Source organism: Coregonus clupeaformis, unplaced genomic scaffold (assembly GCF_020615455.1).
Source record: "Coregonus clupeaformis isolate EN_2021a unplaced genomic scaffold, ASM2061545v1 scaf0674, whole genome shotgun sequence".
NCBI lineage: Eukaryota > Metazoa > Chordata > Actinopteri > Salmoniformes > Salmonidae > Coregonus > Coregonus clupeaformis.
Window position 1 is genome coordinate 150503 of NW_025534129.1, and position 13641 is coordinate 164143.

Here is a 13641-nt window from a genome sequence, read left to right on the forward strand (position 1 = left end):
AAGCTGGTCAGACCGAAGACAATTCATTCCAAATCTGTGTGGTACTACAGTACTACTGGTACTACTACCACCATCTGAGGGGGAGAATTATGAAGCCAGCATTAGAAGGCCAGGCGTGTTTACCTTTCATGATGGTTCAGAGCTGCTCTCCATAAGGCTATATATCAGCCTCATTGAGTCCAGGTCAGACAGAGTCAGAGACAGTGGCCATTGTGTTCTCTGTCACACTACTTACGATCTGTAGCACATCAGTGGAGACCATCTGCATGCAGCACATAGCAGTGGCCAGGGCACAGACGATGGTGGAGATGACATTCAGGGCACACACACTAAACAGGAGCTCCTACAGGACCCAGGCAGAGGGAGAGAGGGAAGGGGGAGAGGGAGAGAGAAGGGAGAGGGAGTCACATTTGAGCCACAGTGAGGAAAGATGAGCAAATATTACAGCATGAGAACACAAGAGAGGAGAGCAATATAGAGGGAACAAATTAATGAGAGACGGACTGAAGGTGACACAGACAATGGTGATGTCATTACCAAGGCGACACAGCACAGCGGGGACTAGCTAGCAGGGGCGCAATGCAGAGGAAGGATACAGTACATCATAACAGCAGCAAATCGCCCCTTAAATCTGAGAATGATCCAACCAAGAACACAGTCACCCTCATAGCTCAGCACTGCATTTCCTGCAGTGCCATCCTCTTCCACTCATTAAACCATGTGGGAATGAAGCAATATGAATCCCTGCCGGCCCTGACACTTCAGGTCATAAAAGCCTGTTTACAGACAGCTAGCTAACTGCAGCCCAGACTGGCTGCTTTGAACCCCCTGTCAGCTGCATTGCTTACAACCACAGGAACAGTCTTGAAAGAAATGAAACACCCACACTGGCCAGTAAAAAAATTGTGTGAGTTTGACATTTGCCCAAGCTCTCTTTTTATTTTGACTTGTGTTCACCATTGGGAGGCAACCAATGTTGAAAGTTGTTGAGGTTATGCAATGGATTCCCATTGATATGACAGGTGAAATCGCTGATAACCTTGGTATTGTTGTGACCAGAGAGCTCAAGACTCACACAGCCTTTCACAGATACAGCCTACATTTGGCAGGTGAGGTCCCGAGTCTATGAAACAGATCCTTTCTCAGTCAGTCCCTTTGAGAAACACATTGTGTGATGAGCAGGCAGCTTAAAGCTAACGCCTGCCTCTCTGGAGACCGACAGGAGATGGGAATGAGGAGGGGCCTTACAGAAACACTGTGAAATCGGACATCTCATCACCACCATGGACCATGGTAACCAACCAAGACCATGAACAGTGGTTTAAGGCCCAGAGTTTTTCTGTTCAGGTTGCATGGTCAAGAAAAACTCCTGTCCTGAAAACAATCTCCTATAAGGTTGGTATGTGGAGTACTTCAACACAGCTTTACAATAACAGCTCCATTGTAAACGAGCATGGATCAACATGGAACCATCTCTCTTCCTAGTCTCTGTAGGTAAGGTGATAATAGACCCCTGAAGAGGCATCTGTGTTCCAAGGTTATGCATTGACATAAGCTGATTTATTGAATTCTCAGCAATAATTAATATGCATGCTAGTGAAATTGAACCCCATGCAACCTGAAAATAGACTCTTGATTTCACCCCATGTTGCTTTTCTTTGTTACTTGGCTAGACATAAAGGTGAAATAATAAGCCGGTAAGTGTCCTCACCCATACAGTTCTGTTATTTTTCTAATAGCTATCTTCTAGCATTCTGATCATGTAGATACTGAATAGGGAGAAATGCACAGCCTGAGCTAAACACAGTGAGGACCACAAATTGCCATGGTATTTGACTCTCATACTAAATACTGTGTTTACATTTTCAAACAGACAATAGAGGGCTATTATGGGTGAACAATGTTTGTTTGGAACACAGTATTATTTTCATAGGGATATTCACTGCACATAGAAGTACCACTGTATGGCATAGTGTCAGAGTAGCTGTGGAGAGATATTTGACAAGGAGAGTTGTCACGGATGCCGCCGAGGCTGCTCCTCCTCCTTGCTCGGGCAGGCTTCGCGTTCGTCGTCCCCGGAGTACTAGCTACTACCGTTTTATGTTTTCGATGTTTGTTTTGTCATGTCTAGTTAGTGCACCTGTTTCGTATTCTGTATTGATTGTGTCACCTATAAGTTCCCCTATGTTATGTTTGTATCTTGTGTGTTATTGTTCCACCTGTCGTGTTTTGATAGGTTCGGGGCCTTGGCTCTACATAGTTGTTTTAAGCACTCCGCGTATTTTGACTTTTCTTGTTGTTTTACGCACTGCGCGTATTTGTTCGCCTCCAGTGTTTTGAGGCCGTTTATTTTGTGTCTATTTCAAGTGTTAGTAAAGTCGTCTTGACTTATCCTCTGTGTCCTGCGCTTGACTCTACCACCGCATCCACATCAGCACACTCTGACAAGAGTAGACAGACCTATAGGTCAAACAAGAGGCAGATCTGTCACTTCTGGCCTTCAACAATGTTCTATCACTTCCCTGTCTGGCCTAATATGATCAAACCTTAACATGCAAACAGGATAATGTTATTAGTTCTGACTCAGTCACTTTATTTGACACATGGGAACAAAGTGCTAGCTTGGCAGAGACACTCCTGTGTACTTAGAGAGATGAATAATACATGTAGATTGGTCCTTGAGTATAAACATGCATTGTAATGGATTTACTCTTTTCAAAAAGGAGACATTTAGTTTATTTTCCTTTGCATTATATCTTGTTTGAGGTGTTGACAGAGATGATTTCTCCTCATCTTTTTGGGATATGTTCCTATTCCATGCCTTGTTAGTCACACAAACCCAATCCAGATACTGGGAGTATCAGGAGACACATGTCCTCATTCAGTGTACTGTAGCCTATTTTATTATTTAGTTGTTTTTGAGGTGTTGCATCACCTTGTGCATCAAATCTACCAAACAAACCGGCATCAATGGTAAGTTCAATGGCTCACTCTGGGGGAAAGGAATAGAGAGAGGAGGACGCAAAATGAATGATTATTGAGCTTCACTTACAATTTCAAGGAGAGAGAGAAAAATAGACTGATATTCCAGAGATCTAGGCATTGAATATGTACTGTACATGTCATTGTCCAGTCGCATCAAAAGCATAATGTGAAATAAAAAGAATAGATTGGAATTCAAGTTTTGAAAATCCCAATGGTATGTTTTGTGCAGTTTCTGGTATAATGTTATTGCTGTTTTGTTGCTTTGCGAAATCATGCTGTTGCTTTGTGAAGGAAGATTAGTATGCATAGCATATACACTACCAGTCAAAAGTTTGGACACACCTACTCATTCAAGGGTTTTTCTTTATACATTGTAGAATAATAGTGAAGACATCACTATTGTAAGTCGCTCTGGATAAGAGTGTCTGCTAAATGACGTAAATGTAAAATGTAAATCAAAACTATCAAGGCGCTATTTGAAGAATCTTAAATATAAAATATATTTAGATTTATTTAACACTTTTTTGGTTACGACATGATTCCATATGTGTTATTTCATAGTTTTGATGTCTTCACTATTATTCTACAATGTAGAAAATAGTAAAAATAAAGAAAATCCCTTGAATGAGTAGGTGTGTCCAAACTTTTGACTGGTACTGTACATTTACACTAAATCGTACATTCATAAAGCGAATACTTAAAATACCCTTCATGAGTCATGGGCTATATTGAACATAATGACTTGTAAGTGTTTCTAAGTGCTACATACATGTATTCCCTGTGAAAGAAATGAACACACGCATGTGGTCCATGGCAACACACTATAAATCACATCTTTATAAACTAAAAATACAACTACATATTATTGTTCCATTTTCATGGGTTTTGGGCGATCCTAAAACACAGACAGCACATTTGTGTTCTAGCTGTGTTGTATACATCTGCCTTGCAGATGTGAGAAGAAATATTACTTGTGTGTGTTTTCCCTGGCGACTAACAATTGCATATTGACATGGTAAATCATGTCAGGGTAGCAACTGTAATAATACCTTGAAGGAAGCTGTTAATAGGCTGTTCATACAGAGTTTAACCTCCCTGAACACAACAGCCCTGCCTGCCTACCTGGAGCCAGGCTGGGGTCAGGAGCTCCATTGCCAAGGTTACACACCCTGCCTTCACTCAGGAATCCACAAATTAACTGAATCCTCGCTCCACACTCATTACTCATGGCTTTAGGCAGTGACGGGAGAAAATTCAGGAAGAGGAACATGTGTGAATGAAACCAATACTTTGGGGTATAAGTATTAAAATATATATGGGGATATGAACCTATTCTCTTTTTTACAGAAAAAACTGGTTCTGTTTTTTACAGGTTCTGGTTTGAAATGGGTAGTTAACTGTGAACTACATTGATACGTCAAAGTGGTGACATACATGCAATGCATCTAACTGGCTAGGCTGTGTATTGGAGGGAAGTTTCTAGGCAGACAGCAGCAGTTTTACTTATCACCATTCATATCTAGACAGAGGATAATGGAGAGCTGTGATGGCCATTGCCTTATGTGACATCTGACATAACTCACCCTATCTGACTTCCTTAGCACGTAATACAGTTTTATAGCGTCCATTCGGACATATTTTTAATGGGCTATGATCATGATGACTAACAGGGTTTGATCTTTCCTCTTTCATACCCATGCTTCATTTTAAAGGGACTTTTATTTAGTTATCAATGTTTTATAATCCATCAATGGCATGAAATGAAAGCATGTGAACACTGTAATCCAATTAAGATGTAGCAGCATATAGATCACCATGCCGACAGAAGGCTTTTCAGTTCATATAATCTCCAGAGATCATGAACTGAGCGAACTAGCAAAGCCAAGCCGACAGACCATGCAATTAATGACTAAGAGCTATGTGTGGAGCAGGAGACAAATGCGTATGCCATTCTCAGTTTCCTATTCTTTTATGAGCCTATACGTTTCAACTTGTGTTTTACATTGTCTGTGTATCAGCTAAGCTCCCATGATTTGTTATTCATTACACAGAGGAAGTACAGAGTAGGATAATATTTCAGCTTGAAGAGGATCAAGTTATATGAACAACATAACATAATAGGAATCATTTCCTTAGAACGAGGCTATAGAGTACACATCAAAGAAGAAATGGTGTAACATACACATACCTGTCTATTCACACACATGCACACGCACACACACACTCTCACACTTCCACCCACCTTGAGGTGTCGGCGTATGGTATTGCAGTCGCTCAGTGGATTCAGTTTGAGCGTCTCTCCCAGGTTGTTGCAGCTGGAGCTCTGGTGCTGCAGCTCACAGCACACACACACACCGTCACTGTCAAACTTTATCTGGGGACAGAAAGGACACACACACCATGACTGTCAAACTTTATCGGGGGACAGAAAGGACATGGGGTAAGTAAAGGGGCTTTGGATACCAATGAGACCTCACTGTACTCTTTCCCACACTTGATAATGTTACAACACACCCTAGCCCTGTGTCTTCTCTTCCTCCCTTTGCATAAAGCAGAATCTTAAGGCTTCTCTATGATGGAGATCAGACTTGCACCTCTGTCTCTGCCCGCTCAGATACTTTCCCTGCCAGAATACACTCTTAGAAAAAAAAGGTGCTATCTTGAACCTAAAATGGTTCTTCGGCTGTCCCCATAGGAGAACCCTTTGAATAATCCTTTTTGGTTCCAGGTAGAACCCTTTTGGGTTCCATGTAGGACCCTTTCCACAGAGGGTTCTACATGGAACCCAAACGGGTTCTACAAGGAACCATAAAGAGTTCTCCCTGGACCAAAAAGGGTTCTCTTATGGGGACAGCCGAATAACCCTTTTTCTAAGAGTGTAGGTCTCTAACATGACAACAGCGGGATCTACAGTGCAGGAGGATTACATAACACAGTGAGTTGTAAGGCAGAATTAACAGGGGCAGGATCTTGAGGTGCTGCTACAACTACTAACTATGTGACCCAGATTGTAAGGAGGTGGGATATGAACCTACCCATCACAGGTTAATTGCATGGGGGAGTGAAGTCCATTAATATTTCAGTCATAGTGGGGAATGTATGGTCTCCAAGGAGTCGTGTACAGTAGCAAGGGGAACTGGGGAGAGGCATTTAGTCTCGTATGCTAATCACTCAGTCAGCAGTAGTGATGTGCTGCTGGTGACAATGACAGATCTCTGGGACGTTGTTCTAGCCTGGCTCTATACTCAACACACTATGAAGAATGCAAGCTCTACAGGGCAAAATGTGACTACCTCTCTCTCTCTCTCCTGCTCTCTCTCTCTCTCTCTCTCTCTCTCTCCTGCTCTCTCTCTCTCTCTCTCTCTCTCTCTCTCTCTCTCTCTCTCTCTCTCTCTCTCTCTCTCTCTCTCTCCTGCTCTCTCTCTCTCTCTCTCTCTCTATGCTCTCTCTCTCTATGTTCTCGCTCTCACTCTCTCTCTCGCTCTCTCTCTCTCACTCTCTTTCATACTGTGGAGATCCTTGGAGGAAGTAGGCTCATGTGTGTTGATGCATGATGTGGTGTAGATGTTTGCGTGTTCCTCATGCCCCAGCAGACTAGACGACACACAGGGGGTCTTGCAGTATGTCAGTGCCATATGAATGAACAATTACATTAGAATATCTAAGTCTGCAGAGCAGCACAACCATTGCAGTGGTGTTGTTTTTATTTAATGGTACAGTGTATGACAGATTTATTGCATACTACAAGTGATAAGGGTTTTGATACAATGTAAGATACCTTAGATAAGGAAGCTCTATATTTCTGCAGATTTCTACGTTTTGAATGTGAAACGGCGCGTGAGTCACTAGACACAACCGGAGTGGTAATCTATCAGCCTTAGCCACATGAGCACTTCACATAGGACCCATCATGCATTTCACCAGACCATCCAAAACAGGCTTGATGAGACAAGTGGTTTTTCATTAGCCCAGAGAATCACCGCCATCAATGGAGCAAGCCTTTCAGTTCACCAATGGAGCAAGCCTTTCAGTTCACCAATGGAGCAAGCCTTTCAGTTCACCAATGGAGCAAGCCTTTCAGTTCACCAATGGAGCAAGCCTTTCAGTTCACCAATGGAGCAAGCCTTTCAGTTCACCAATGGAGCAAGCCTTTCAGTTCACATACAAAAAAGAGAACACCTCCTGCTCTGCTCTGGTTCCTGCTTTCAATTCCAGAAGCAGTGAAAAATCTATTTCTACTCAGACAAAAACTGCATAAAAGTGGTTGATCCTTTCCTAAAACATGGGATAACCTCTGAACTAGTTATGCCTTCTGAACACATTATGCACCTCACCTAAGCCCAAAGCATGCCCAGGGAATGCTACCGTTTGTCCTCGGCAAACCCTGGGGCTCTATCAGGTAGGCCAGCAGTCCTGATGGGGATTTTAGTGTACATCATGTGCAGGGCACTAGTGATACCTGTCACCTCCTCCCTCCTCCCTCCTCCCTCCTCCCTCCTCCCTCCTCCCTCCTCCCTCCTCCCTCCTCCCTCATCCCTCATCCCTCCATCACATACAGACTCAGAAATGTCCTAAATGATGCAATTCATTTTGCAGCAATCACAATACATACAGGTTAAATCACATATTTAAAAACAATATAATCAGAATAGCAAAGGATATTTACAAGGAGGTTGGCAGGATAGACAGGCTCCCTGAGAAAGAAGTCTGGTTCTCCTCCGCTCTGCAGATCATTCCTCTTCACAGAACCTCCCTTCTACGGGCCCAAACACGTTACATCACAACTCGTGTCACCCGTCCCTAGTGTTGATGACGGGCGTAAAACATCTTGACAAACGTCTTGAGATGTAATGCCATGCCAAGCTACATTGGGCAGCGTCAAACAGTGGCTTTAATGTCAACTTCCTGGAAGTGATTCAAGGAGAGGGCTTAAGCAGAGAGTCACAGGGAGGGGAGTGGTGCCATGCTAAAACGTTTATTTGTCACATGCGCCGAATACAACAGGTGTAGACCTTACCGTGAAATGCTTACTTACAAGCCCATAACCAACTGATAGCACACTCTCTGTGTGACCAGGTCCAGTAAACTATTACGTCACTCCGGCAAGAATACAATTTACAAAGCTAGGTTTCAAGTTGAGTCAACAGCTCAATAGGACATTTATGGATTTCTAATGTATACATTATTTTGATTTATTCACTATGCATTTCAAATGCAACATTGGTTGTTCATGGTGATGAAATACTCCAGTCGGTTGGACTATACAGGTGAATTACAGCTAACTGGAGAAAGGTCACCTCAGGAGCCTGGATGGAATAATAGATAATCCTTACTTGGAATGGAAATGAATTCAATAAAGCCTAGCGGTGTTTATGTCTCCACTGCAAAGCCTGCAAACAATGCCAGAGTGTTTAATTGATTAGACCAACTAAATTAGAATTCCCATGTGATTAATGTGGCTAGAATAGCGGATCCTCAGTGTAATTATCAACATCAGTCATGTGAGGAGAATCATCCTCAGTATAACTATTATGATGATCCGTTTTCCTCTTATGCTTTCTGCTTGACAGATGTGTTATTTCCAATGTTCTAAAATTATAAGAATAAAACATTCTTTTTTTGCAAAGAGATGGTTTGACTCAATATAACTAGAGCCTAGTTGTCTTTGCCTCCCCTGCTACTAGGTCTGTCTGTGCTACTAGGTCTGTCTGTGCTACTAGGTCTGTCTGTGCTTTTAGGTCTGTCTGTGTTTCTAGGTCTGTCTGTGCTTCTAGGTCTGTCTGTGCTACTGGGTCTGTCTGTGCTTCTAGGTCTGTCTGTGCTTCTAGGTCTGTCTGTGCTACTAGGTCTGTCTGTGCTTTTAGGTCTGTCTGTGTTTCTAGGTCTGTCTGTGCTTCTAGGTCTGTCTGCGTTTCTAGGTCTGTCTGTGCTTCTAGGTCTGTCTGTGCTTCTAGGTCTGTCTGTGTTTCTAGGTCTGTCTGTGCTACTGGGTCTGTCTGTGCTACTGGGTCTGTCTGTGCTTCTAGGTATGTCTGTGCTTCTAGGTCTGTCTGTGCTTCTAGGTCTGTCTGTGCTTCTAGGTCTGTCTGTGCTTCTAGGTCTGTCTGTGCTTCAAGTCTGTATGTGCTACTGGGTCTGTCTGTGCTACTGGGTCTGTCTGTGCTTCTGGGTCTGTCTGTGCTTCTAGGTCTGTCTGTGCTTCTAGGTCTGTCTGTGCTACTGGGTCTGTCTGTGCTACTGGGTCTGTCTGTGCTACTGGGTCTGTCTGTGCTTCTAGGTCTGTCTGTGCTTCTAGGTCTGTCTGTGCTACTGGGTCTGTCTGTGCTATTAAGGTATGTCTGTGCTATTGGGTCTGTCTGTGCTTCTAGGTATGTCTGTGCTTCTAGGTATGTCTGTGCATTGGGTCTGTCTGTGCTATTGGGTCTGTCTGTTCTACTAGGTCTGTCTGTTCTACTAGGTCTGTCTGTGCTTCTAGGTCTGTCTGTGCTACTGGGTCTGTCTGTGCTATTGGATCTGTCTGTGCTATTGGGTCTGTCTGTGCTACTGGGTCTGTCTGTGCTACTGGGTCTGTCTGTGCTTCTAGGCCTGTCTGTGCTTCTAGGTCTGTCTGTGCTACTGGGTCTGTCTGTGCTACTGGGTCTGTCTGTGCTACTGGGTCTGTCTGTGCTTCTAGGTCTGTCTGTGCTACTGGGTCTGTCTGTGCTACTGGGTCTGTCTGTGCTACTGGGTCTGTCTGTGCTTCTAGGTCTGTCTGTGCTACTGGGTCTTTCTGTGCTACTGGGTCTGTCTGTGCTACTGGGTCTGTCTGTGCTACTGGGTCTGTCTGTGCTACTGGGTCTGTCTGTGCTTGGTGCTGGGGCAGACTGAAGCCGGGGAGAGAGATGGTACATCGGGCCGTATTCTGGATAAGGGAATGCAGGATGTCCTGTGGAGCCGCCGCTGACTGCAGTGCTGATACAACCCCACACAACAGCGGTCACAGAAAAGAATAGGCAGGCTAGGGGCTTGAGCTGTTGTTCTGCTATAAATAACCCCTTCATGGCCATCCATTCAGCACACACAATACACAGTATACAAGCACACTGCACTATTCAGAGCTGGAGCCATGTAGAGAAGTACGGTATTCAAATATTTGCTTCCATTTTTTATCTCCTAAAAGCTATTAATTTTTTATAGCTTATTAAATACTAATTAAATGTTCAGTCTTTTCTTTTACAGAGAAAGCCCTTTTAGAGGACTTTGAGAAATGTGATTTTCTATACCCCTAACATCATAGTTGATCTCGGAACTTGAGTCTTGTCATGATACTGTAATGTAATCTATGCAAATATGACGCACGCAACTCCTTCACCAGACTGATCCTAACACATACGTTCTGCCACGCCATCTGAAATCGGGCAGCTCTGTGAATTTGACACAGGAACAGAAATGAAACCTGCCGCAGACAGCAGACAAATTGAAAGCGCTCTCTTTCCCCAGACGGCGGATGATTATGTTTTTCTTAATAATTAAAGTATGCGCTCCAGTGGGTAATCAGACAGACAGACGGCACTGAGCCCTAATATTAAGAAGGACGTGGAGTGGCTGACGTTAATATTTATTTTTACTGTGAGCTGGGCGGGTGGGGCGGTGCTCTGCAGACTGATTAAACTGGTGTATGAGACTGACAGATCCCAGACAGGCTAGGGCCTTTCAGCATCAGGTGCCACACTTCTCCCTATAGACCTCCTTCATATGAACAGGGGCCCCACCACATCCACCGGCCCCTGTTAAGATGGAAGAGATAGGGCACCAGTATTGGCCCCTGTAGATGGGAGAGATAGGGCACATGCATGGGGAACAGAGGGGGTAGAGGGGCAGGGCACTGGTCTCTCACCAGCTGACAGTCCTCCAGAGAGTTGACCAACTGGGCGTTCTGGCAGGACAGGATGGAACCAGCCAGGTTGAGCATCACACACACCGCCGACAGCAGCATGAAGAAGGTGATCTGTGGAGAGACAGAATAGAGATGATGAGATTTATAGAGCAACAGTAGACCAACACAATACAGCCATAACATCATGTCCTCTAGGAAATGTACAGGCATTCACTAGTTGATTTAATTTTCATTTTTTCTTGTGGTAGGCAGTAATGTGTTTGTAATGCATGATTACAGTGAGAGTGAAGGCTTCACCAATCAATATTGACTGATTGACTGATTACATTGAGTCATCAGGGGCAGGAAAAGGCAGCAGATGATCACAGAAATCAATAACCCTTTTTCTCAAACTAATTAAATCCATCTAAGATAAACTTAATCTAACCCATGGCTAACCCATCTACTCAGAGGTTAAGAGAACAAACACACAGACATATTGAGATTTGACAGACCAACTCTTTACATTGCTACTAGTAACATTGTCCCTTATAGTTACAGGACTGTCCTTGACCCCTATATATTTTCTCCCAATACCGTTCCTATCTAGTGTCACCTGAAGACCTAAAGCCCTGATGATGGATGGTCAGGCAGAGGCACCAATCTGCTCCTTATTCCTCAGCCCAACTCCAATCAACACTACTGCTTCCCTACAGCCTGATAGATCTCTTCTGTGGCAATCTTCCCCCTCTCTGCACTGTCACCAGAGTAGCTACCTCCATGTTCCCCCTCTCTGCACTGTCACCAGAGTAGCTACCTCCATGTTCCCCCTCTCTGCACTGTCACCAGAGTAGCTACCTCCATGTTCCCCCTCTCTGCACTGTCACCAGAGTAGCTACCTCCATGTTCCCCCTCTCTGCACTGTCACCAGAGTAGCTACCTCCATGTTCCCCCTCTCTGCACTGTCACCAGAGTAGCTACCTCCATGTTCCCCCTCTCTGCACTGTCACCAGAGTAGCTACCTCCATGTTCCCCCTCTCTGCACTGTCACCAGAGTAGCTACCTCCATGTTCCCCCTCTCTGCACTGTCACCAGAGTAGCTACCTCAATGTTCCCCCTCTAGTCCCCCATTAAAAACAATGATCTTTATTTCATAGCTGACAGTCCCAGGAAATCCATCCTGTGAGGAGAAATAGAGTGAACATTTGGGCTCCTTTAAATCACAGTTCAAGTGTAATAGAATGGGTTTAAAGCTTTCAGAGGCCTCCACCAGTAGATTACAAGGCAGAGCCGGGTCCTGTATATCAGGCCTTCGTCCACACATAGCCTGTTTGATTTATAGCCCTGGTCCTGGTCCTGGTGCTGGGGCTGCACCTGATGGAACATTAACCCAGACGGGAGGGCCAGGAGGAGGGGGAGGGACACAGGGGACGCCAGCCCAGCCTGGGGGTGGGAGGGAGGACAAGACACATTTACTGAGAAAGACAAAACAGACACACGTACAGATGGAGAGGAGGAGAGGGAGCGAGGGAACGAAGGAGGGACAGAGGGAGAGATGGGGTAAACAGATGGAGCGATACGTTTAAGTGCTTTTCACCATGACAGAAAATTGAAGGATTGAAAGGTTGATCGGTACGGTTCGATGGAGGTAGACCACTATATCAGAGGAGAAACACACTACCCCAGGCATTATTCCCTGGCTGTGTGCCCTTGGAGGAAATGCCAGGGGTACAATAACACACAGGATGACACTGGCATGACACTGACAGTAACTGGTTGTCAGTAGAAATATGACTACATCCAACTAACTCCATGTCTTCTCAATGGGAACCATGGCATAATAGCCAATAAGGGGGTGAGACAGCTAGAGAGATGGTGGTTTCAGTTGGACTGTACCTTCAGGCTCTGATCAGTCCCTACACCCAAACGAGGACATTGCGTTCATCCACCTCTGGCCTGCTGGCTCCCCTTCCTCTGCGGAAGCACAGCTCCCGCTCAGCCCAGTCAAAACTGTTCGCTGCTCTGGCACCCCAATGGTGGAACAAGCTCCCTCACGACGCCAGGACAGCGGAGTCACTCACCACCTTCCGGAGACATTTGAAACCCCACCTCTTTAAGGAATACCTGGGATAGGCTAAAGTATTCCTTCTAACCCCCCAAATTGTAAAGTGGTTATCCCACCGGCTATAGGGGTGAACGCACCAATTTGTGAGTCGCTCTGGCTAAGAGCGTCTGCTAAATGACGTTAATGTGCCCTTGAGCAAGGCACTTAACCCTAATTGCTCCTGTAAGTCGCTCTGGTTAAGAGCGTCTGCTAAATGACTAAAATGTAAAATGTAAAATGACTTTAAGACTCAGGTCTTTAAGACTCAATTCAGCTGCTACAAATCTATTAATTTAAACTAAAACATGAGGAGGGAGGGAGAGAAACAGTTTGAAAGGAAGAGTTAGATCAGAAGATCAGAGAAAGAAAATGTATTGAATATTTGTGTGTCTATGGGGCGGTTTCCCAGACAAAGATTAAGCCAAATCCTGGAAAAGCATTTTCAATAGAGAATGTCCATTGAGCTGTTTTTTGGTCCAGGACTAGGCTTAATTTGGAAACTGCCCCTTTTGTATATGTGTACTCTTACGCGCTTTTCATTTCTCGCTTGAAATGAGCATGAGGGTGTTTAAACACAGATCATAAAGTGGACCTGTATTTCCATGTTGATATGTTAATTAACCTGGGATTGTCACATCACTGAATGTGTGTGTGTGTGTGTTACTAAACTAAACTGCCATATGGTAAGAAAAGACGT

At 44.4% G+C, this 13641-nt stretch overlaps 1 protein-coding gene across 2 annotated transcripts in view; it reads right to left on the reverse strand.

The window, feature by feature from the left end:
* Window positions 1–13641, reverse strand: part of LOC121559827 (protein FAM189A1) — a 63443-nt gene that overhangs the window by 12367 nt on the left and 37435 nt on the right. For both annotated transcript variants that reach the window (XM_045216311.1, XM_045216310.1), the window contains exons 2-4: window positions 10862–10972; window positions 5228–5359; window positions 236–343 (exon numbers count right to left, since the gene is read on the reverse strand). In XM_045216311.1, the coding sequence (XP_045072246.1) occupies window positions 236–343; window positions 5228–5359; window positions 10862–10960 (339 nt within the window). In that variant the 5' untranslated portion in view covers window positions 10961–10972. The remainder of the gene's footprint in view (window positions 1–235; window positions 344–5227; window positions 5360–10861; window positions 10973–13641) is intronic.